The 27,445-nt window shown below is 37.3% G+C and overlaps 2 protein-coding genes across 2 annotated transcripts in view; one reads left to right on the forward strand and one right to left on the reverse strand.

Annotated features, from left to right (window-relative positions):
* The window catches only part of LOC115221755 (G patch domain-containing protein 1-like), a 147,953-nt gene that overhangs the window by 110,246 nt on the left and 10,262 nt on the right, over window positions 1-27,445 (reverse strand).
* Window positions 8,129-26,851, forward strand: LOC115221236 (E3 ubiquitin-protein ligase MIB2-like). Its single transcript, XM_029791389.2, has 5 exons — window positions 8,129-8,573; window positions 11,371-11,580; window positions 15,781-15,947; window positions 17,156-17,304; window positions 26,463-26,851. The coding sequence occupies exons 2-5, from the start codon at window positions 11,452-11,454 to the stop codon at window positions 26,666-26,668; spliced, it is 651 nt and encodes a 216-aa protein (XP_029647249.2). The 5' UTR covers window positions 8,129-8,573; window positions 11,371-11,451; the 3' UTR covers window positions 26,669-26,851.

A 27,445-nucleotide genomic window follows, 5' to 3' on the forward strand; every position in this document is an offset into this window, starting at 1 on the left:
ATGTATATATATATGTATAGTATGTATATATATATAGTATGTATATATATATATGTATATTGTATGCTATATATATATATGTGTGTGTATATATTATATATATATAATATATATATATATATATATATATAATTATATCTTATACACACACATATATACACATATATTATATACACGTTGTAGTGGCTATATTTAGATAATGATAATAGTATTTGTAATATCTACTTCAATATAATATAGCCACACTTCGGGTTATTAAAGATAAAAGCATAAGATAATTAATTAGATAAATTAATAAAATACAATATTATAATCTTGTAAAATACGAAATATCTAAAATAAATATTATTATATGGTTCTATATTCTCTTATATATATTTTTAATATCCTTTTATATATTTTTATATATTTCTTAATATTCTTATATATATGTATGATATATATATATGTCTTTTGTATAATATATTATTATTATATGGGGTGTGTGTGTTTGTATAATTATATATATATTATATATATATATATATATATGCTGGCATTGTGAGGAAGGTGCAGGCTGCCATTTTGCACACACACCAAAGACCCTGCCACATAAACATGAAACAGGGCGGAAACCACCTGCCAAAAGGAAAAGAAAAGGACTACGCACCACATTCCCCAAAACGGAGGTATGCAGATGTAGTGCATGTTACAAACCATGAACATGTTATTGAAAGGGCAGCTGCTGAACAAGAATCTTTTTTGTGCATGGCACAAAAGATTGCACAGCAGGTAACCTGGCTCCATCAAACTCAAATTCACAGATGGGACTATACACAATACACAAGACCACCACAGCGAATGGACCCAAGGTGGACACCACTGGCAACAACACAGACATCACATTGATGCTCTTACTGAACATCAGAGGACTGCTAACACTCAGTAACTGGACAAAAATCTCTTTCTTGAGAGACCTTGTTGCATGCAATCAAGCCTTATGCATAGCACTTATAGAAACACACCTGAAACCAGACATAGCAAATGTGGAAATATACATACCATAGTATGTTGTATTACGGACCAACAGAAAAGAAAGTAGTGACGGTGGAGTTGCTATGTACATCCGCAAGGACCTCACACCCCAAGTCCTTTTGTCATACTCAAATTTGGTGTGTGACACACTAATTGTACATATAAGGCAACTTGGTGTAGTTATATGTGCTACATATCGCCCTCCAGATGCTCCAAGTCATGTGGCAGGTTTGAAGACTGCCTTATAAAAATAGAAGTTCTAGTCACATTAGAACAACACATAAGTGTACTTCTTATGGGAGACTTCAATCTGCCCAATGTCAGCTGGCCCGAGGGCCTTTCTCCTCCAGGAATGACATGATGTGAACGAGGGCAGGCGAGGTCCCTCCTGAACTTCATCAACACTCTATACATGGAGCAAATAGTACTCCAACCAACCAGGGCAGGTAACATACTGGATCTCTGCTTTACAAATAATATGGATTTCAACCATAATGTGAAAGTGACACAGACGCTACACTCGGATCACAACATGGTAGAACTGACCATGTACAGGCCAAAGAAAAGCATGGACATGCTGCCTACAAGAAACTCTCAGAATCTTTCCAGCTTGAACTTCCATAAGGCAAACTGGAAACAAATTGAGAAAGAGATCCTCAAACAAAACTGGCCTAAATGTCTCTCCTCGCCAGACATCGACATGAAACTTCAACAATACATGTCTGTAATGCAAGCCATATGCGACAAATGTATCCCAGAGAAAAAGGCCACTGTACACAAGAACAAAATCCCCAGAGAGAGGAAAATTCTAATGAGACGGCTTACAAAAGTTTCAAATCACCTAAACAAACAAATTAAAAGCAGTGAAAAGTCGCGCCTGAAAATAAAACTGTTGGAAATTGAAAAATGTCTGCAAGTCTCCCATGAAAAAGAAAGAGCAGACAAAGAAGCCTGGGCGATAGACAATATAAAATCTAACCCCAGAGCTTTCTGCAAGTTTACGAAAGAAACAGCAATTCAAAAGTATTTTCGCTCCACCCCTAGGGCACTTTCAAGTCAGCAATCCAACTGACTTCTTTACCGCTGCAGATATAAAATCAGAGGCAATGATGATTGATTACATCAATATAAAGGAAGACGATGTAATAAGGGCTATAGATGAAATGAACCCAAACACAGCTACTGGCCCCGATGGATTCCCAGCAATCCTTCTAAAAGTAAGTGAGTCCTAGCAAGACCACTGCAGTTCCTCTTTCAGAGCTTCCTTGCAACTGGCAAACTTCCAAGAAACTGAAGGAGGGTAGAATATGCCCCATTCATAAAGGAGGTAGCAGAGCGGAGGCCAAGAACTACAGACCTATCTCTCTGACCTCACACATCAGCACGGTCATGGAATGAATAGTCAGAAGGAAACTAATCGCCTTCCTTGAAGAAAGAAACTTGCTGCCTGACACCCAACATGGTTTCCGACCAAGAAGAAGCTACCTAACTCAGCTCCTACAACACTATGGCTCTGTGCTGAAACAACTGCTCAACCACTCAAATGTGGAAGTCATATATCTTGACTTTGCAAAGGCCTTTGATAAAGTTGATCATGGAATGATATGTCACAAACTGCGTGATCTTGGCATAGTTGGAAAATTGGGAGAATGGCTTCATGACTTTCTGAAGAATAGAAGTCAGGTGGTAGTAGTCAATGGGGCCATCTCCAATAACACGCAAATAGTGAGCGGTGTTCCACAAGGCACTGTTTTGGGACCACTACTGTTCATAATGGCCCTCTCAGACATGCCCTCAGCCACGCAGAGAGCCATGATCACAAGCTATGCAGATGATACAAAAGTTTCACAGGTAATACAAAACCTTGAAAACGCTATGCCCTTTCAATGTGAGCTTGACGAAATATACAAGTGGGCTGAAAAGAATAGCATGCAGTTCAATGCTGAAAAGTTTCAAGCTTTATGCTATCAGCATGCAAAACTAAATGCAATACACTGGACCTGGAGGGACTGCAATCGCAGAGGCACAATCAGTGCGTGACCTGGGTATTTACATGAGTAATGATGCCACCATTCATGTGCATGTTGCTAAATTGGCAATGAAATGTAGGCGGCTGACCAGATGGATTCTTAGAGCTTTTAGAACAAGAGACCAGGAAACCATGATGGTCCTCTGGAGAACACTTGTCCTAAGCCACTTTGACTATTGCTCTCAGCTATGGTCACCAACCAGTGTCAAATCAATCACAGAACTTGAGGCAATCCAATGAAGCTACACGAAGAAGATAGCCTCTATGCAGAATATAAGCTATTGGGAAAGACTCAAGAGATTAAGACTCTATTCCTTAGAGCGTAGGTGAGAAAGATATGCCATAATATACATCTAGAAGATCCTGAAAGGACTTGTTCCAAACTTTGGCATCGAGAGTTACACAAATACTAGAACTGGGCCCCACTGCATAGTGCCAAGAACTCCAAATTTGCCATCAAGATGTAGGAGAAGATACTGCGATAGCCTGGGCTTCAGAGGTCCACAGCTCTTTAATATCCTCCCGAAGGTGGATGCGGATGTCTTTAAAATAAAGCTGGACCTCTTTCTGTCAGGTGTCCCAGATGAACCAACTTCACCGCAGGAGGTGCAGACAAGGGCAAAGGTATCAAACTCTCTCATGCACCAGATGTCAATTGCTAAAAAGCATTCGTGAAGTAAAATCATGTAGCAACACCGAATGGCGGTGCCCCAGCATGGCCACAGCTCGTGAGCTGAAACTAGATGAAAATGAAAAAAATTATATTATATATATATCACTATATATATAAAACTGAGAATGTGTGTCTGTCTGTCTGTGTGTTTCCCTAAAACTTGAGAACTACTCAACCAATTTCATTCAAATTTTACACATGCCTTACATAGGGTCCAGGGAGTATCATCGACAAAAAAAAATGTTCAACTTCTTGCCTAGAGCTAGCCCATAGCAATATCATATCTTCTCCATTATTTCAGAATTACGTGTTAAAAGTGAAACAAAAACATTTCTCTATTTTATGTCAGATACTTTCACTTTAACAATAAAATGTCCCCCCAGAAGTAGAGGTAGGCTGGATTGTAGCTATACTTCTATACAAGAGGGAGGACAAGATACAATTGATCGAAATTGCAAGAGACGGGCCTACAATTCCAGTCTGTTATATATTTTGAGTATTGTTATCACTAGCGATATCAAGATATAACTTTGTATTTTGTATTTTATATATAGATGTATATATATAGATGTACATGTAATATGTACACATATATACATGCACACGCACTATAACCCGGCCACGATGGGTCAGAGTTTGATACAGCTACCCTCATTTGCACCTCTTGCCATGAGGTAGGTCCATCTGTGACTCTAAGAAGAAAAGGGAGAGGCTAATAAGGATGGAGAAGATGAAAAAGAAGCAAGGCTAATAAGGCTAATAAAGAACTTGGCTCGTTTACAGATTTAAGAACTCTCTCTGTTGAACTCTAGATCTGAATTTTTCAGCAGTTGTAAGCATGTGCCTAAGTTCCTGTTGAAGAATTGGAAAGTGCCTCCCCAACCAGATTAAATAACTATACTATGGGCTCTTAGCCACTTTTCTAGTTTTATAATTTATGGTCTAAGGAAAATAACTCTTATTTCCCTTTTGTTTCTTTCTGATTATTTTCTCATTTTCCAGTTTTTATATATTCTTCCTTCTCACTTTTTCTCATGTCCCATTTTTAGTTTTGTTATGCCTTGTGGACAGTGTATAAGGATCGTGCTGGAATACCAGACATGCTATAAAACAATGTTTGGCATGTTCTCAGCACATGAAACTAATAAAAGCACATAAAAACATATATTGTGTTTCTTAAATAATAATTATAGATATATATATATATATATATATATATATATATATATATATATATATATATAAGTAAATATTTAAATGTTCAGTATGTTCCTAGTAGTACACTGATAAAACACATTCACTGTCTATAGTTACCTGACATCATCCATGGTAATTACTCAATTGTAGCTGGATCTATCTCAGGAAATCCTCAGTGTATGTTGAGTACAAAACAGATGATGGAGACAGAAAATGTAATACTTGGGAAACTTTATTGCTCACAGAACAACCAATGCACATTGTTAGAAATGGCCATTGTGAGCAATAAAGTTTCCCATGTTTTCCATCTCTGTCATTTGTTTTGTGTGTGCATGCATGTATATATACATATATATATATATATATATATATACACTACCGTCAGAAATTAATTAGCACCCTTGATTTGCTCTTCGCTCAAGGTATGTGCTGTCACCTAGTGGCCATATCTCGAACTATTGCTTTGTTGCGAGTTCACTGTTGCGCAGAACGATGACGTAACTTTGTTTGCAGAGCAGTTTGAGAGCCTACACCCTTATGATCTTGACATAGCAGTGCAACAACAACTTGGAGTGCGGATGCAGACAAATCTTCCTTTGTTTAATAGATATAGGTAGCGCCTCGCAAGGACCGAAATCACACCATACTAAGTTTTCTCATCGCGTAAGACGTTTTGAACAGCTCATAGGTTAATTGATTTAACCTATTTAATGTAGAAATTTGAGAAGTGCTAATTAATTTCTGACGCAAGTGTATATATATATATATATATATGAATACATACATCTGTATAGGCAAATAATATAAATATATCTTAATATATATATCTATCTTTTTTCAGCCCCCTTTAAAAGATGGTTATGATACAAACCTTCTGGATCTCGCCTGTGATAGTAATAATGTTAACATGGTCGAGTTGTTACTGAAATCTGGTGTGGTAGAGGTGGGTTATGACACAGCTCTTCATCTGGCATGTTGTGTTGGGCACATAAACTCAGTAAAGTTGATTTTACAGTCTGAACGAGACAGCAATGTTATCAGGAACAGTGGTTTCACAGCACTTCACATAGCCTGCGATAAAAGATTTACTGATATAGTAGAGTTGTTAATACAGTCTGGAGCTGACATTAATAAAAAGGATAAATATAATGAAACATCCCTACATTGTGCAGTTCTACGGTAAGTCAAGAATAATCCAGAATATTTGCATCTGGTTCTCTTTTATTTTTCTGTTTTGCCAAAATTTTAATTTTTAACAAATCACTTAATGCCATCATTCCACTATGGGGCCTCACTCTTAAATCTACTTAATTAAGAAATCATCATCATCATCATCACTACCACTTTCATCCTTATCATCATTACCAATCCCTGGAACAGTCACCTTCAGAATTAAATACTTCAGAGTATTAACTGTTGTCACATTGTTTCAAGTTAAATTCCTACCAGGAATTGTCATTTTAAGGGCTCAGTATAATTTATTCCAGTAAAGTTAAGGGGTTAATTCAGAAAGCTGTGCTCTACTTTTTTCCTATTCTTGTGTCTAAGCTGACCTGCTTTCTCTTCTGCGGGTCTTACGAATAGCAAAGGACAACGTTTTGGACTTTTCCGATCTTGTGAGCCCTGGGACAAAGACCGTTTGCTCAACAGCAACAGCAGCAGTAGTAGTAGTAAGCCAACAGAATTGTACCCTTACTGGACAAAATATTTTATAACATTTCTTCCTGTCCTTGAATTTTGCAGCCTTATTTCTGTTCTCTGCTCTGGAGCTTTAATTAAAATTTTTTTACAATTTTTGTAATATTGTAATCTTACGTGTTAATTGATGTAACACAACAGTGATCAGATGATGTAGTTTTCAGTCTGTATTCAAAATCCAACAATAACTCTTTTTAAAGCCCAACACCATTTTTCATAGATCTACTTCTTATAAAAGAAGTCAGTTAGTTTCCACAATATCAGCTTCAGTATGAGCTCTGACACCTATCTTTACTAGAAAATTGACAATTTTACTAAACTCAATTGCCTCTCCTTTTACCATTGAAGCAATGTTCATCAGATTTACTAATCCTAACTAAGGCTTTATTTTTACCATTTAATGTACCAAGGTTTTTTTTCACAGGAGTAACCATCTGTTTATCAGTTATAGATCAGAATATCTTCATAGATTGCTTCAGTGTGTAATAAATTACTAATCAGACTCCACAAATATATTAACATGATATTACTGTCTCTGGTAAAACATTTAATAGGTTTACACTTGAAATATTTCATGATCTTACCATCTCCCTGTCTGTAAGGTTCAGGCTGTTACTGTGATAATATTGACTGTTACTTTTCTCTCTCTCTCTCAAATTATTTATGCCTTTTCCCTCTATTAGACTCTAGTTCAGATTTCACAGCTAGTATAACATTGACATAACCTCAGATATCTTTTTGAGGATGTCTTTGATGCATTCATGAGCTATGTGAGTATACGTGGTATGTGCTAGCATTTCATTTTCTTCTGATATATTAACAAGCAGAATGATTGAACACCTGGAAAAACAATTCAATGTTGCTATAGTTTTTTTGAGTTTTTTTTTGAAAGAAACATTCATACCTGGTGAGGATGTCATTTATACATATATATGTATATATATGCAACAAAGGAGACAACTTAATATAACTGCCCCCACCCCCATATGCACATATATAATGTAAGCGATATAAACACACACACATGCAAATATGCTGCACTTCCTCTTGAAAATGTATCTGTAATGTACAGTTCCATGACACAAAACTTATTTTCCTATTGGTTGCATGTCCATTGACTTCTGTGTAACAGGCAAGTAAATGGGGAAAAATTAGTTTTGTTTTATGGAACTTCACATCACTGCAAGGTTTTCACCTTTATGCTAGGAATACCTGCTTAGTGTGGCAATTTGCCATATATTCTTTGTTGGCCATTCACAAGTTAAAAAGGGTATAGACAATGATCTTACTAAAATTAAAATTTTTTAAAATATTTTATTAATGAGCATTATTATATTTACTCACGTACAGTCAATAAATTACTGGATCAATGTTCAGTGAACATAACAGTTAGGAATCTTCTATATATAACCTGCAGGATGATGTAATGAAGATAATACAAGGAAATTAATCATGGCATATAATTAGTATGTATTACTGACACTACAAGTAAAGGTTAGCTTTCATCAACTATGGTGTAAGCATGTTACTTAGAAATGAAAGAGAAGAGACAAAACAGTTTTGTTAGACAAGCAATGTAAATTTCCCTGGAAGGCTTAGCAGCTCTAGAATCTTCAGTTTTGCAGAAAAAACTTGAATACTTCTTTTGAAAATTGTCACCTCAGCTATAAAAAGTCAGCCAGTGCTGATTGGTCAAGCCATATTTACATGGGCATTATTAACTTTTACAGCAGCACTTTTCCTTTTATGAAAATATATCCGTTCATAGTTCTTGACAGGGAAAATCAGATCTATGGTTCAAATCTCAGTCAGGGTCTCATTACACCTGTATTTACATTTGTTTTCCTTAATTGAAGATCTAATTATTGATTAATTCAATCTTTGTGATGTTTGTATTATTTTTATTTTCCCTTTTATAATTTCAGGCAACACCAAGAGATAGTGAAAGTGATACTATCCCAGGTTAGTTAACATATATTATTCACAGTGTAGTATTTTATTGTGAAGGCGCATGGCTCAGTGGTTAGAGCGTCGAGCTTGCGATCGGAAGATTGTGAGCTCGAATCCCGGTCTGGGCTGCGTGTTGTGTTCTTGAGCAAAGCACTTTATTTTCACTCTGCTCCAGTTCACTCAGCTGTAGAAATGAGTTGCGACGTCACAGGTGCCAAGCTGTATCGACCTTTGTCTTTCCTTTGGATAACACTGGTGGCGTGGAGAGGGGAGGCTGGTATGCATGGGCGACTGCAGGTCTTCCATAAACAACCTTGCCCGGACTTGTGTCTAGGAGGGTAACTTTCTAGGTGCAATCCCATGGTCATTCATGACCGAAGGGGGTCTTTACCTTACCTTAGTATTTTATTGATCTCATCATTCTGTTCAATATTCTCATCATCATCATCATCAGAGTACCAGTGAAATACTGGGGTTGATTTCATTCACTATACACCACCTACTAAAATGCCAAGTCTTGTGTCTTTAGAGGAATATGATGATCATGATAGTGATGATGATGATGATAGCAGTGATGTTGAGTGTGTTGGCAGTGGCAATAATAGCCAGTCAAAGTACTTATGTCAACTGTTCCATCTTTAATAGTCTCATTATGCAACACATATACAAGATCACTTTCAAATTAATGAAAATGTATTACATTATTTTGTGTTAGTATATATCAGAAACATTAATCACACTTTTTTTAAATGTATTAACACACCAATATATATCAAATATATTAACACTCCTATACATTGAACTGCAAAAGAAATGCAATTTTTTCAAATGTCATTTTTATATGGTAGATTCTGAAAATTTATTTTGGGGATGTAAGTGTAAATATTCCAAGACATGCTCCTTTATGACTGAGACCCAAATTACAGGTAATCTTTCAATTTTCCGTGAAATGAGATGCCGAATGCCATGGGTGGCAGTCGCAAATAATTGTCATGAAAACCGAAATGCATGTGCACCTTGTGAAGGTTATGGGTATAAAAATCAACTTGAACCATGTTCTTGACATTCGTAATTTGGACACATCAGGGATGACCCAGTTAGCAGCACAGAGAGAACAAGCTATCAGCTGATTGCAAGCAGGGTAGCATGCCCTAGTTGTTGCGAAAGCTTACACTGTTCATGTCAGTACCATCTATTGCTTGCAACAGCAATAAAACACCAATAGTACTGCAGACTGTGCCTGCAGAGGGCACCCCCAGGTGACCACACCCAGGCAGGACTGCTTCATCCACCTGCAACATCTCCATGATCTCTTCAGACTAGCCAGCATGACAGCACTAGACAGCAACCCATCAGCCATGACACGGTATGACATTGGCTGGTTACCAACAACCTGTGTTGCCATCATCCTGCTCTAGGGCCTGTCCTCACCACCTGCCACCATCAGGCACTATTACAGTGGGCTACACAGCACTGACATTTGTAGCATCAACAATGGAGGTTGATAGTCTTCTCTGACAAGAGCTGGTACTGCATTTCCACCTCAGATGGCAGAGTGAGGGTGTGGTGTAGGAGGAGTGAATGCTACAGAGATGCATGTGCCATGGAGGGAGACGTGGGGTGGCCATAACATCATGGTTTGCGATACTATAGGCCTAAATCAGAGAATTGGGCCCCATGAGTTCCAAAATGTTGGTGCAAGCAGAGGGAATGGCATCACAGCGCAGCACTACGTTGACCACATCCTAAGACCTAACATCATGCCCTTCTTTGTACGTCACCATAACCACGTGTTCCAGCAGGACAATGCTCCCTCCCACGTAGTCAGGGTCACCATGGACTTCCTGCATCAATACAACATCTGAACCATGTAATGGTCAGCTCTCAGCACGGATTTGAACCCAGTTGAACACCTGTGGGATGAAATCCAGAGATGGCTGAATCAGGTGTTCCCAAGGCCGACAACTCATGTGGAACTGGAGGCAGCTTCCCTCAGGGAGTGGGCACAGATGCCAATGCGTTTTGTGAACTGCCTCATGTACTCCATGTACCAATGGTGTATGGCCATTTTGAATACTCAGGGCGAGCATATACAGTATTGAACATGTCACACCCTACAATCTTGATGTACTGGATCCGCCCACTACCAGAACACATGATAACAACCATAGACTGTGGTCAAAGTGTATCCAAGAAATTGACTTTATCAGATTTATCAAAATTTATCTCTGACATAATGAAATTCAAGCATATTTCACAGTTATACATGTCTCGCAAATCTTTTGCAGTTCAATGTTAATATGTTAGTTAGTTAGTTAGTGAGCCAAATTAACTAACTAACTAACTAACTAACATATTAAACACACAAATTTATATATTGAATGTATGAAACACACAAATATATAACATCTAAGTAGGTATCATTTTAACATTGACTCTAACCAACAAAGCAATTTTATGGATCATTTAATGATATAGCAACATCAAAAGTATACATTGGACAAATGATTCTTCTTCAATGGATTTCATTTGCTAATTAATTGTTCTTTCTAGCTCAAATAGTCTATAACTTACTGTGAGTTAGGTATATAGCTAGGGATAAAAGTAGACTGTCCTGAAACAACCTGTTTTTGTCATTTTCATAAATTTATCATGTCTCTAATGTACATCCATACCATCTTACAGAGCAACCTATGAATGGTTTGTTTTATTGACCACATCAAATCCACAGTAACAGTCTGATCAAATATCCAGTAAAAACACTCATGTTACATTGATATTTTTACTTTTTATTTTCATTTCCACAAAGGCTGAAGTGGAATTTGATATTCGTAACACTCATAATCAGACACCATTCCTCCAGGCTGTTTCTAAGGGTAACCTTGAGATCATGCAGATGTTAGTATTAAAAGGAGCAGATCTTGACGCTATAAATAAAGATGGTGACAATTGCTTGCATATTGCATTGAGGGAGAAAATGTTTCACTCTGAAAGTGAACATCTTGAAATTTTAGATGAGGTAAGTTTCAGAATTTTTTTTTTTTATGTGAGACAGATACCTTTCAACTACAGTAGTAGTTGAATAATATTCTTAAGGCCGCAATTTACTTACATGCAGCATCTTTCAGAGCTTGTCGCTAATTCAGTTCTTAATCAAATTGAAAACTGTTAACATTTTTGAAGAGGACTGGTCCCTAGCTATATTTTAGCATAAAAATATTGAGATTTGATCCAGTAGAAAAATATTACATCAAAATTTGTAGCAACATTGTAGGAGAGTAAGTAATGCCACCAATCAAGTTTAGATCTAAACAACTTCACTGAACAAAGGTAGAGTGGGAAGACTTGGAATTTGGGGGAGTTCTTTTTTGCACATATGTCTGTGTCCACTCAGTGGAATCTGTCTAGTACTGGGGTCTCGTATTTTTTGTGGTGAATGGTCAGTCTATTTCGGAGAGTAAACTTTGACCTATGTAATCTTCATTACATCCTTCACATTTAATAGCATATATTAAATTCTTTGAAGAACATATCAAATGATTTTTTTATGGTAAAAATCTGTCCTAAATTGAATTTGTATACTGTGTCTTCAATAAGATTGATGCAAGTCAATTTGCATATATGTATATATATATATATATATATATATATATGTAGGTCCCGGGTTGAGTCAGGGTTAACCACAGTAAATAAGGTACTCAATACATAGCAGAGTAAATTAATTTATTTTATAGAAGGAGCTTCTACAGGACTAGAACTGTATCATTCAAAAGAAATCATCAGGAAGCTCCTGATGCTTCCTGATGATTTCTTTTGAATGAAACAGTTCTAGTCCTGTAGAAGCTCCTTCTATAAAATAAATTATATATATATATATATATATATATATATATATATATACTAGGGTGTGTCAATTTTGGGGAGTAAATAGGAAAATTCATCCTTGGAATTCCCAAAGTAGTAACCCAAGTTTTAAAATATCTCTCACTATTGGAAGCTCTGATACAAGAAGCTCTTTCCATGTACAAATTAACAGGCTCAAGTGGGATGACATCAAGCCTCTAGTCTTCAGTGTTGACATCTTGGGAATATCTGAAAGAGTAAAAATTCATCTAACCAATTAAAAGATGATATGATTCATTTAACCAATTAAAAGATAATATAAGAATGATATTTTGAGTCTAATCAGTTTTTCCTGTAAATTTTAAGTTATTGTTTCAAAACAACACCATATTGAAAATTTAGGATAAGATTGATGTAAGTTAGAGTTGTGTTAATTCATTTTGGTATATATATATCTCAAGTCAGGGAGTAAAAAGACTCAATAATTTCACTGCCAAATTAGATTTTTAGTAAGTTATTAAAATTGACACACCCTGATATATACATATATATATATATATCTTAGGTCCTGGTAGGGTATAAAGATAGGATTTTTCCAGAGAAGTACCCCAAATTCTGGGCTATCAACACTGTCAGGTTCCAAACCAATGCTGAAATTCTTCAAGTGTAGAAAATCCTGGTTCCACGATGGTTGCACCCTTGTGTCGGTTTTGCGAAGAGTAAACTATAATCAAAGTAATAAGAAGACAAGAAATTCTTTAACACATCTTTAATGATTCATTATAATTGTTTCTGTACCAATTCTACTTGCAATGCCAGTTTATGCAAAAATTCAAAGTCAAAATTTATGTAATGTTTGTAGTTTTAGACATTAGAGTAGCACTTTATCAGACTTGCATCAAAGGTGTGCTGTGACATTGTGTGTCTTCCAGACATCATCTTTTAGCTTATATCAGGAGGAAACAAAAAGTAAATAAAAGTGCAGTTAGGGGATGAGTAATTGGCATAGAGATCTTGTGGGGAGGATAGAGAGGAGGAATATGAAGAAGAGGAGGGGGAGGAGGAGGCGGTGACTGCTGCTACATCTCCTGGTGGAAAGGATTGGCCTGTAAAAGTCCTGTGTCAGTGGCATGTTAAAAGCACACAGTACACACTATAAAGTGATTGGCATTAAGAAGGGCATCCAGCCTTAGAAACCAAGTCAAATCAGACTGTGGCTGCTGCTGTGATGGTAGTGGCTGCTGTTGCTATGTCTATTTTGTAAGCTATCTTAACAAACACCTATATAGCGCTACTAGAATTATCTATCAGAGTAACAGTTTAAAAATTTCTCAAGTGAAACTTGTTGATGTGCATCAACTGTAACACTAATGTCTTACCTCTTTTTCCACTGTTTGAAGCAGTCCATGAACTCTTGCAAAGTGATGCCTTTTAATGCCTCCGTTGTATTTTTTTTTTTCACTTCTTCCACATCTGCAAAACGTTTTCCTTTCAGGACCTTTTTTATTTGGAGGAACAGGGAGCAAGATCAGGTGAATAGAGAGGATGGATAAGCGAGGTCATTCTATTTTTTCAAAAACTGTCTCACACTCAAGACAGTGTGTGCAGGTGCATTGTCATGATAAAGCCACCACACTCCACTTTTGCCACAGGTTGGGGAGTTTTTGTCTTACTGTGTCTTGCAGACACTTCAGAACTGCCAAGTAAAATGTCTGCTTAGCAGTTTGACCAGGAGAAACAAATTCTGTGTGGACAATTCCTTTCACATCAATGAAACGAATCAACATTGTCTTGATATTGGACTTTGCTTGACGTGCTTTTTTGAGGTATGGTGACATTGAATGCTTCCATTGACTTAATTGTTGCTTTGTTTCTGGGTTGTAGTCATAGCACCAGCTTTTGTCACCAATATTGACCTTCAGAAAAAGATTTGGATCAACATCCAACTGTTCTTAATGTTCATGACATCCATTCAGTCATGACTGCTTTTTGATATTCAGTGAACAAGCGAGTCACAAATTTTGATGTAACTCATTTCATTCACAATTGCTTGGTCAAAATTTGTTGGCAGGAGCTCCAGGATACACCAGTCATATCAAGTTCATAAATTGTTCAGTAATGGTCCTCCAAGATCAGTTCATAAATTTTTGTGATGTTTTCATTCATTCCAGAGGTTTGTGGTCGCCCTGACCGAGGTTGGTCTTCAAGCAACAAATGACCATTCCTAAAATGTGAAAACCACTCATAAACTTGTGTTTTGCTCAAGGTAGCATCCTTGTAAGCTGTTTGAAGCACGACAACTGTTTCAGCTGCTATTTTCCCCAGCAGGAAATAGAATTTCATGGTAGCATGCTGTTCCTTTGTTTCAGCCATTGCAAAAATTGATGAACAGAAGAGAATCACTGCAAAACAAAGGCACACCACATGGAGGTATAAATTCACATGACACCACTGGTTGGCAGACTGATTTCTGAAGGTGGCATCAAGTGGCATCTAGTAGCAGAAGCCTGAACTGCAATGGGCTTAGCCCATAGAGAATGTTTCCAGTTACTTTTGGGTACCCCTCATGCATACTGTAAAGCATTCAAAGAACAAGTTCTACTTCTCAAATTTGCTAGTGTTTATCATACATAAACATATCAATTGGTTATCTCTGATATCTTCATCAATATTTGGCTTCATAGTTTGCTTGATTCGTATGCAAATACTTTGTTCTTAGATTATGGAAGTAATTAGATATAAGCTGGTTCTCTCAAACTTCATCACAGCCCTTGTTAGTTTTAAATCCCAAAAGTAACCTAATGAGTGCTATAGATTAAGACTGTAACATACCAACGGCAGACTTGTTGATATTACTTTGACACTTCAGAATATAACTGGAATTTTCTTGAATAAAACTAAAATTTGTTGACGCTAAAATGTGTTGGGCGAAGAAAAAGAATATTGAAAAATAGTCTTATTCATCATCATCATCATCATCGTTTAACGTTCGCTTTCCATGCTAGCATGGGTTGGACGGTTCAACTGGGGTCTGGCAAGCCCGAAGGCTGCACCAGGCCAGTCAGATCTGGCAGTGTTTCTACAGCTGGATGCCCTTCCTAATGCCAACCACTCCGAGAGTGTAGTGGGTTATTTTATGTGCCACCGACACAGGTGCCAGACGAGGCTGGCAGACGGCCACGCTCGGATGGTGTTTTTTATGTGCCACTGACACAGGTGCCAGACAAGGCTGGCAGACGGCCACGCTCAGATGGTGTTCTTTATGTGCCACCGACACAGGTGCCAGACGAGGCTGGCAGACGGCCACGCTCGGATGTTGTTTTTTATGTGCCACCGACACAGGTGTATATATAAATATATATTTCATCAATTATAGATTTCCTGTCAGCTCAAAGAAGACAGATTGTCCAGTATAGTTGTAGCTGGATATCTGGCAAAACAAGGAGCAAACTTCTATCATAAAAACAAAAACAACACCACACCACTTGACATCATCAAGAATTCAGATTTGAAAAGGAGACTGGAACTATATCTTGTAAAAGTGTAAGTATTCCCTAATGATTGCTAAATACACCAGCAAGTTGCTTTGTATTTTATATTTTATGCATAATTATGTGTTGATTTTTACTTCCACAAATACAGTGGATTGTTACTGCTAATACTATAACTTTGCCTCTGCTGTATATTGCTATGTTGGTCTCTTCTCTAAACAGTAGTCAGTATGTAGCTCGCTATCTGTATGCCTTTATACCTTTCTTACCTGACAACAATGAAACAGTGATGAAAGTTTGAGTATTCAACCCTTTCCCATTTAAACCAGCCATATCTGGTCAAAATGTACTGCTTGTTTTATATTTAAACTGGCTAGATCTAACCTCTCACATCTACTCTATATTGTCATTCTAAATGTATACAACCACATCATCAACATCTCAAAGCTATGATTAATTCAAAACAATATCAATAAATAAGCACTACATTTGACAGAGTAATCTAAATGCTAAAGAGTTAAACATCCATCCATAAAAGATACAACAGAGGGTAATAGCTAAAACTGATGGACTGATAAAGTCAAATAGAATGAACTATAAAGGCATTTTCAAAGACATAAGTCATTGCTCATGATTATATCAAAGTTGAAGACATCTGCTTGCTGCCGAAACAGGTTTTGATTGACGTTTCAGTGATGGAAAAAACATAGTAGCTTAACCTTTAACCAATGACTCACCCATTCATTCATTGCGTAAAACATTTCAATTAGCTCTACACATAATCACAACACCTCAAATAATTATCAAGCTTGCTCACAGTCAGTCATTATAATCCATTATTTTAATGGATTATTACTGTAGAATCTCTTCATATTCATATAATCTCCATGTTTTATTTTTAGTTGTACATGGATAATTAACTCTGTGCGAACAAGCATGTGTGTGTTTTGAAAGAAAATATTTCTTAACACCATTACTAGGCTGATCTGTCAATCTGTTGTTTTGCACTGTAAAGAAAATATATACATTTTTCTGTGTTTATTAGATTCAGATATTGTTTTTGTATCTTATAATTCTGTCTTCTTTTAAAATGTACATCAGTTAGCTACATCTCCAAAGGTTTAATAATATTTTAAAATTTTCTCTTCAAATGATATTTTATGCTAACATTATAAAAAATATTCTTTCTACATTTATATTCAATGAAATATTTGTTATCAGATGATTTTATTGGTGAGTCTGTGTGTGTTTCTTTTACAGGTATGAGTGTTATGTATGTGGAGATAATCGAATTTCTATAAAATTCCACCCCTGCCGACATAGGATAATATGTGAAGAATGTTGCTCTAAGATAGAGATCAAAAAATGTAATAGATGCAAACAGACTGTGATTCACAAAACTAGGTTTGGTAAGTAGATATTTGAAGGTTTATCTGTCTCATTAGATGATGTTGATTGATGTGTTTGTTTTGATTCAAAATGGGATATTTTATATCCAATCATTTCTCTGGATTTTGCTAACAGGAAAAGTAATAAACTTAGTTGATTACGTTCTTATCAGAATTTCACATGTAAAATGTATGTTATTTTTAATCGTTTTGTTACAACACTTCTGTTGAAATGCGCTGCCTCTGTTTCAGTAAATTTTGAAAGTAATGAAGTATTTAGTAAAATCACTTTGTCATTATTTAGCTGATGTTTAAGGCAGCAAGCTGGCAAAATCTTTAGCACACTGGACAAAATGCTTAGTGGCATTTCTTCTGTCTTTATGTTCTGAGTTCAAATTCCATTGAGGTCAATTTTGTCTTTCGTCCTTTCAGGATTGATAAAATATTTACCACTTCAGCAACTAGCCCTGTCCCTCAAAATCTCAGGCCTTGTTCCTGTAGTAGTAAGTGTTATTAATTATATCAGCTTCGCCTGGCCCCCGTGCCGGTGGCACGTAAAAAGCACCATCCGACCGTGGCTGTTTGCCAGCCCCATGTGGCACCTGTGCCGGTGGCACGTAAAAAGCACCCACTACACTCACGGAGTGGTTGGCGTTAGGAAGGGCATCCAGCCGTAGAAACATTGCCAGATCAGACTGGGCCTGGTGCAGCCTTCTTGCCTCCCAGACCCCAGTTGAACCATCCAACTCATGCTAGCATGGAAAGCGGACGCTAAATGAAGATGATGATAAGATGAAACTTTGATGGAAGAAAGCTTTAATGTAGACTACTTAAAATCTGAAAGTTGGCAGTTATTGAACCAGAAGCAGTCACATGCAGATTATTATCAAAAGTGTTAATGAACTGTAAGACAAGGTTTTATATAACATAGAAACAAAAAACATAATTTCCCAAAGCCTGCACAAAGGTACATTTGAAATAGTGTTGGTAAAATCAAAAATTTTATCTTTTATCTTTTACTTGTTTCTGTCATTAGACTGTGGCCATGCTAGGGCACCACCTTGAAGAATTTTAGTCAAATGTAACAACCCCAGTACTTTTTTTTTTACGTTTTAGCATTTAAATTGGATATATCAGGCCCAAATATTCTACCTGTTTTATGTTCAAACTGGCTAGATCCTGCCTCTCACACTTACCCTACAATATCATTCTAAAAATATACAATCACATTATCAAAATCTCTAAGCTACAAAATAAAGCAGCTTTATTCAAAGCAATGTGAATGAAAAGCATTACATTTGACAGAATCATGTAAATCCCAAAGGGTTAAACCTAAAACTTATTCTATCAGCCTTTTTTGCTGAATCACTAAGTTACAGGGTTGTAAACAAACCCAAACTGGTCGTCAAGCAGTGGAAGGGGACAAACACAGACACAAAGAACTCACACACACCCACACATATATATCTATCTTTATATATATAAAACTGAGAATGTGTCTGTCTGTCTCTCTGTCTGTCTGTGTGTTTCCCTAAAACTTGAGAACTACACAAACAATTCCATTCAAATTTTACACATGCCTTACTTAGGGTCCATGTACTTTCATGGGCAAAACAAATGTTCAAGTTCTTGCCTAGAGCGAGCCCATAGCAATATCATATCTTCTCCACTATTTCAGTATTACGTGTTAAAAGTGAAACAAAAACATTTCTCTATTTTATGTCAGATGCTTTCACTTAAACAATAAAAATAATAATAATAATTGAATTATATGTAGTAAGTAATAAGTAAAATCAAACTAACGTATAATATAATCGTAACATAACAAAAGTAAAAATAGCAATTGGTATAAATTTGCATCAGTGATTTGAACTTGAATAAGTGGTTTCACATGAATGAGAATAAATTAAAAATAAAATTAGCGTGCAGAAATGGAATAGTCCAGATGAATAATAAAAAATTAAATTAAAGAAAAGACTATTGTCTATAAAGTATACAATGTAGAGAAAAAAGATTTGAATACATGGAGGAAAGCACCTTCGAAAAGTGTCTTGGTGCGACTATGAAAGGTATCTAATCAGAGGCGGTAAATTCGCCACAATAGAAGCAAGGTTCGAGTCAACAGAGCGTGCAAGGGAGTACTCGACTCGTACTTGTAAAGTGGAAATATTTTATTTTTACCTTTATATCTGGGACATAGGATGTCCCGGATAAAAATTAAAAATGTCCCCCCAGAAGTAGAGGTAGGCTGGATTGTAGCCACACTTCTATACAAGAGGGAGGACAAGATACAATTGATCGAAATTACAAGTGACGGGCTAACAATTCCAGTCTGTTATATATTTTGAGTATTGTTATCACTAGCGATATCAAGATATAACTTTGTATTTTGTATTTTATGTGTAGATGTATATATATAGATGTACATGTAATATGTACACATATATATACACATATATACATGCACTAGCACTATGACCCGGCAACGATGGGTCTTTAATGCTAGTATATATATATATCATCATCATCATCATCGTTTAACGTCCGCTTTCCATGCTAGCATGGGTTGGACGGTTCAACTGGGGTCTGGCAAGCCCGAAGGCTGCACCAGGCCAGTCAGATCTGGCAGTGTTTCTACAGCTGGATGCCCTTCCTAACGCCAACCACTCCGAGAGTGTAGTGGGTGATTTTATGTGCCACCGACACAGGTGCCAGACGAGGCTGGCAGACGGCCACGCTCGGATGGTGTTTTTATGTGCCACCGACACAGGTGCCAGACGAGGCTGGCTGACGGCCACGCTCGGATGGTGTTTTCTTATGTGTCACCGACACAGGTGCCAGACGGGGCTGGCGGACGGCCACGCTTGGATGGTGTTTGTTACGTGCCCTCAGCACGGAGGCCAGTCGTTGCGGTACTGGCTACGATCACGTTCGGATGGTTTTCTTATGTGCCACCGGCACTGGTACCACAAGGATACAAATTCCATTGATGTTCATCTATTTTGATTTGGTTCGATTTGATTTGATTTGATTCGATTCGATTCTCACTTGCCTCAACAGGTCTTCACAAGTGTCACAAGAAGGAAGGTATGCACAGGTGGACTGACTACGTCCCAGGTAGGGGCCACGGATTATGGCTTCACTAGTCTTGCCGGGTCTTCTCACGCACAGCATACTTCCATAGGTCTCGGTCTCTAGTCATTTCCATGGTGAGACCTAACGTCCGAAGGTCGTGCTTCACCACTTCGTCCCAGGTTTTCCTGGGTCTACCTCTTCCACGGGTTCCCTCAACTGCTAGGGATTGGCACTTTCTCACACACCTATCTTCATCCATTCTCGCCACATGACCATACCAGCGCAATCGTCTCTCTTGCACACAACAACTGATGCTTCTTAGGTACAACATTTCTCTCAAGGTACTAACGCTCTGTCGAGTAAGTACACTGACATTACACATCCATCGGAGCATACTGGCTTCGTTCCTCACAAGCTTACGCATGTCCTCAGCAGTCACGGCCCATGTTTCACTGCCATGTAGCATAGCTGTTCGTACACATGCATCATACAGTCTGCCTTTTACTCTGAGCGAGAGGCCTTTAGTCACCAGCAGAGGTAAGAGCTCCCTAAACTTTGCCCAGGCTATTCTTATTCTAGCAGTTACACTTTCAGCGCACCCGCCCCCACTACTGACTTGGTCACCTAGATAGCGGAAGCTATCAACTACTTCTAGTTTTTCCCCCCGGAAAGTGACGGAAGTTGTTTTCTGCAGATTTTCGGAGGTCAATGCTCCAGAGCATCTGCCACATACAAAAACTATCTTCCCAGTTAGCCTACCTTTGACATTGCTGCACCTCTTATGTGTCCATAGCTTACACTGGGTACATCTTATAGAGTTTCTACCTACACCTTTTCTACAGATCGAGCAGGGCCATCTTCCTGAGGATATTTGTGGATTTTCTAACTTTCTACTTATTAGTACTTTGGTTTTAGCTAGGTTGACTCTAAGGCCCCTCGATTCTAAACCCTCCTTCCACACCTGGAACTTCTCCTCCAGTTCTGATAGTGACTCAGCGATTAGAGCGAGGTCGTCAGCATAGAGGAGCTCCCAGGGGCAACCTGTCTTGAATTCCTCCACAATTGCCTGGAGGACTATGATAAATAGGAGGGGGCTGAGTACTGAACCCTGGTGGACCCCAACCTCTACCTTGAATTCTTCTGTGTACATGCTGCCAACTCTAACCTTACTTACGGCATCTCTGTACATGGCTTGCACAGCCCTCACCAGCCATTCATCTATCCCTAGTTTCCTCATTGACCACCAGATGAGGGATCGGGATATATATATATATATATATATATATATATATATATATACATATGATGGGCTTCTTTCAAGTTTCTGTCTACCAAATTCACTCACAAGGCTATAGTAGAAGTCATTTGCCCAATGTGCCGCTGTATGTATCTTCTACTATAGATACATTTGAAATAGTGTTGGTGAAGTCAAAAATTAGATATTAAAACCAAATTTGTAAAGAAGGAAGAATTTAAAAATCTATTGCCATTGTCCCTAAACAACTATATGTTCAAAACTGTTGAGTATTCAAACCTTATCCATTGACCTGGAGTTGAACCACATCATTTATATTTGAAAAGTCAGCAATCACAACGTTCAGAAACCTTGTTCCTTCCCCAACCTTCTAATGAAACCTAAATTGCTGCTGCTGTTGTTATCAATGTTGTGTGTGTGTAAGTGCTGACATGGCTAAATGGTTATGAAGTTTACTTCCCAATCATGAGGTCCCAAATCCAGTCCCACTGTGCAGTTCCTTGGACAGATATCTTCTGTCAGAGCCTTGGATTAACTCAATCCTTGTGAAAAGAATTTTGTCGACAGAAAATTGGATAGAAGTCCATCAGAAGGACTGTAATTCAGAGAACTAGCTTTGATACATATTACACTGCACCACACTAATTCTGCCTGAAGATTTTATTAATGATGCAAGTGACTCTGGAAGACTCATGCACTTACATATATTATCATACTGAGTCTCCCTAAGGATTACATTAAGGATACTAGTGCTTTGGCAATATGCAGCTGCTTAATACTATAATTCAATGCAGTTGATTGAACTGGTATACTAATTATCAAAACTGATATAGTATCCATTAAAATTAATTATTTATTAAGTGAATGTAACCATTTAATGTTTACAAACATGGTTGGCTCTCCATCGGTTATGACGACGAGTGTTCCAGTTGATCCAATCCACAGAACAGCCTGCTCGTGAAATTAACGTGCAAGTGGCTGAGCACTCCACAGACATGTGCACCCTTAACGTAGTTCTTGGGGAGATTTAGCGTGACACAGAATGTGACAAGGCTGGCCCTTTGAAATACAGGTACAACAGAAACAAGAAGAAAGAGTGAGAGAATGTTGTGGTGAAAGAGTACAGCAGGGTTCACCACCACCCCCTACTGGAGCCTTGTGTAGCTTTAGGTGTTTTTGCTCAATAAACACTCACAATACCTGGTTTGGGAATCGAAACTGCGATCCTAAGACTGCGAGTCCATGGCCCTAACCACTGGGCCATTGTGCCTCCACTTACAAACATACTATCAGGTCATTAAGAATGAAATGTCTGATTCTCTTATGCACTGAGTTTAACAGTCATTAACTCTAATGTTTTATCCTAACAATACTTTGTTTTATAACATTGATGATGTAACTTGAAAAGAGTTGCATCATCACTTTCTGAAATGGTGTCTGATTATATTGTGAGTTTTCTCTTGTAAATCAATTTTTGTGAACCCATGGATAGATCAAAAGTTCATGTTGTTTATGAGTTCCAATGCATCCAAATGGAACCAATACATTCCAGGCAGCTTGAAACATCAATGAGGTATTTGGTGAAGATGTGGTGAATGAGCGCACTGTACATCGATGGTTTGAAATGTTCCAGTCTGGTGAATTTACTCTTGAAAATCAGCCCCTTGGTAGACCTGAGACCAAGGTGGATAATGATGAGCTGGAAACTGTAGTACAAGTGGATACATCTCAAACTATGCCTGAGTTAGAAGCAAGATTTGATTTTTTGATTCCAACTGTATTGGGCCATCTGAAACAAATCAGCAAGGCAAAGGAACTGGACAAGTGAGTACCACACAAACTGAAAGAGCATCGAATTATACATTGTCTTGAAACTTGATGCTCTTTGCTGTCATGACATAAAAGTGAACCATTTTTGTAATGTATTGTTACATGTGATATTTACCAGACCTTGCACCAACTGACTATTATGTTTTCCAGGCATTAGACAACTTCTTGTAAAGAAAAATTTTTTAATCTGAAGAAGACGCAAAAACAGCCTTTCATGTTTCATCACCTCTTGCTCTCCAGAATTCTTCACTGCCAGCATAAATAAGCTGCCGATAAAATGGCAAAATTGTGTTAATAATTTACGTGCATACTTTGATTAGCTGCATTGCTTTTTGTTGAGATAAAGTAAAATAAACTTTCAGTTCGAAATCAAACATTTCATTCTTAATGGCCTCATATATATATAAACATCTTGGATGTTAGTCCATAGTTTACATCTCAAGTATTATGGATATAATTTGACGTAATCAAAAAACTAATAAGGTTATATATAAGGTTATAATAAGGTTCCAATCTGATTTGGCATGGTTTGTGCCTTTTGTAACACCAATCTAATTATGAAAAATGTCTTAAAATACTAATACATTGATATATCTAACTTTACTATAGAAGGCAACATGGTGGTGGAACAGTGTAGTTATCAGGGCCATTAGAGAAAAGAAACAGACCTGGAAGGACTGGAAATGTGGTGGTAGCAGGGAACTGTATCTGATAGCTAGAAGGGAAGCTAGGAGACAAGTATATTTAGCCAGGGGAGAAGCAGAAAAGAAAAAGTTTGCTAATGATCTGTGACATGAGGAGAAGAGACTTGAAATGTTTTGAATTGCAAGACTGTGTGTGAGAGAAAATCATGATGTCATAGGAGAGAAATGTGTCTGCATGGATAATGGTTCACTTGCAATTTAATGATTCTGCGAAGAAAGAGGCTTGGAAATGCCATTATGAAAGGCTGCTAAATGGAGAAAATGAATAGGAGGAGAGTTTGCTAACTGTAGACCCAACTGAGGTGTTCAGTTATCGAAATAGACAGTAGCTTGGTAGATAAAGCAATTAAAGATATGAAAACAAGTAAAGCACCTGGCCCATCAGGTATCACCATCTGCCAGAGTAGGATATAGCCAAGTTATCTGTATAGTTAATGGCCCATGAAGGAGTCATGTTATTTAAAGGCAAAAGTGATGCCTTAGACAGTAATAATTACAGACATATCAAATTGCTGGACCAGGTGATGAAAGACACAGAAAGGGTCATAGCTCAATTAATTAGGAAGAAAGTGTAGATGAGATGCAGTTTGGATTTGTGTCAGGCAGGAGCATGACTGATGCTGTATTCCTGGTTAGGCAACTGCAGGAGAAGTACTTTGCCAAAAATAAACCTCTGTATCTGGCTTTTGTCAGTATGGAGAAAGCCTTTGACAGAGTCCCCTGCTCCCTTATCTGGTGGTCAATGCAGAAGCTAGGAATAGATGAGTGGTTAGTAAGAGTGGTACAAGCCATGTACAGGGATGAATTTAGAGCACAAGTAGGAGTTCACCAATGCTCAGTCCTCAGCCCCATCCTATTTATCTGGGAGCTCCTCTATACTGATGACCTTGTTCTTGTAGCTGAATCACTACCTGACCTAGAGAAGAAATTTCAGATGTGAAAACAAGATATGGAATCTAAGGGCCTTAGGGTTAATTTAGCAAAAATCAATGTCCTACTAAGTAAGTAAACAGACAAATCACAAATCCCTTTTGGAAGATGGCCCTGCCAATATATAAGATGGGTGTTGATTGAAACTCCATACATTGTACCCAGTGCAAGCTTTGGACACATATAAGTTGAGGCAGTATCACAGGAAGATTAATGGAGATTATAGTTTTTGTGTGTGGCAAATGTGCAGGTGCAATAAGCACAAAAAATGTGTAGACAATAGACTTTCTCAAATGATTGGTGGGATCCTTAGAAGTAGTAGATAGCTTCTGTAACCTAGGAGACCAAGTTAGGAGAGGTGGAGGAAGTTCTGAAAGAGTAGTTGCTAGGATAAGAATGGGCTGGGCAAAGCTCAGAGAGCTTCTACCTTTGTTGTTAACTAAAGACTGTTCTCTCAGAGTGAAAGACATATTGCCTGTGTACATACAGCTATATTACATGGGATTTGACTACAGGGGACTTGCAAAGGTTTGAAAGAAATGAAGCTAGCTTGTTCTGCTGGAAAAATAATATTAGTGTACATGCATGACAGAGTGTAAATGATTTAAGAGGAAAATTGGGTATAAGAGGCATCAGATGTTGTGTGCCAGAGAGAAGACTGTGCTGGTTTGGTCATGTGATGCATATGGATGAGGATAGCTGCATAAAGAAGTGCCACGCTCTAATTGTGGAGGGTACCTGTGGAAGGAGTGGACCCAGGAGGACGTGGGACAAAGTGTTGAGAAAGGATATTCAGATGTTGGACCTCACTGAGAAAATGACAAGGGACTGGGAGATGTGGTGATTTGCTGTACTTGATGAGATATGTCAAGCTAAGTAAAATTGCTTTCTACCACACATACAGGCTTGTCGTTTTAGTTACCAGTGTCACTTAAAAGCACCTGTGCCTGGTGCAGTGTTAATGCCCCTGTGCCAGTGCTGTGTAATTGCACCCATGCTGGTGGCACGTAAAAGGCACCCAGCACACTCTTTTAAGTGTTTGGTATGAGGAAAGGATTCCAGCCATAGAAACCATGCCACAACAGAGTTGGAATCAGGACAGCTCCCTGCTAGCCAGCTCCATGTCAAACCGTCCAACCCATGCCAGCATGGAAAGTGGACGTTAAATGGTGATGATAATGATGAGGATTTCTTAACTGCAATTTTTCTCTCAAATTACACATTTTCTTAATTTTTTAACTAAATATTCTGGCATAAAATTGTTTAATTATCAATTCAGATGGGTTACAGATTAATATTATAGTGTGTTATAATTGAATATTTATTGCTTTTGATGTGCCCCTGATTAATATCATAATGTAAAATTTGTATATTTATCATTTCAGATGGGTCTGAATTTAAAACAGTAAATCCACCTCAGGTGTTCAAAAACAAACAACTCAGTGATGAAATGATATGCACAATATGTATGGAGCATCGTTGGGATATGGTCTTTGATTGTGGCCATACCACTTGTAAAAAATGTGGTGAAGTACTTGATAAATGTCATATGTGTAGGAAACATATTAAGAAAAAGATTATGATACATTGATTAGTTCCTTACTTCTACTTTTGTCTTTGCTCCATCTCTCAGCTTTCCCACCCACTTTCTACCTTGTCAATTAACAGAATTAACAAATATGTTTTTGTATAAGTATCTACATATTCATATATATGTGAGTATATATGTGTGTGTGCGTTTATATCTGTATATATATATATATAATATATATATAATATATATATTATATATATATATATACACTTTTTTATCCAAGGGGAGGTAATAGGAGCAACACCCACAGGAACACCACAAATTCAAAGATAGACCAAACACATACAAATCTTATATACTAGTTATATCTATACAGTCCGACATATTAGAAATTTAAAAATTCATTAATATATAAGTATCATATACAAATACAAATATAAATACAAATATAAATATACAAATAAATATAAATATAAATTTTGCATATAACACGCTTAAAACTGTTAGAATAAGAGGAATAATATAGTGATAATATAAAAATATAGCATATCAAGACACGAGTAAAATTCCAGCGAATAGTACACAAAATATAATACACATACAAGCTTACAAAAATATAAGATATACAGAAGTCCATCATAAATTCTCCCATACATCCAAAGCCACATACTCAGGTTCGAATCCTCGACTAACAGCTATTTTTCATATAATCACATTACTGTAGTTTTATCTCGTTTTCCACTCACTATACTTACTAAACTTAATTCACTTGTTATTGGTAAGCTCTAACTTTTATTGCTATTTCTACTTCTAAATTTCCTAGCTATTTTTTAA

The sequence above is a fragment of the Octopus sinensis genome, linkage group LG18 (assembly GCF_006345805.1).
Source record: "Octopus sinensis linkage group LG18, ASM634580v1, whole genome shotgun sequence".
NCBI lineage: Eukaryota > Metazoa > Mollusca > Cephalopoda > Octopoda > Octopodidae > Octopus > Octopus sinensis.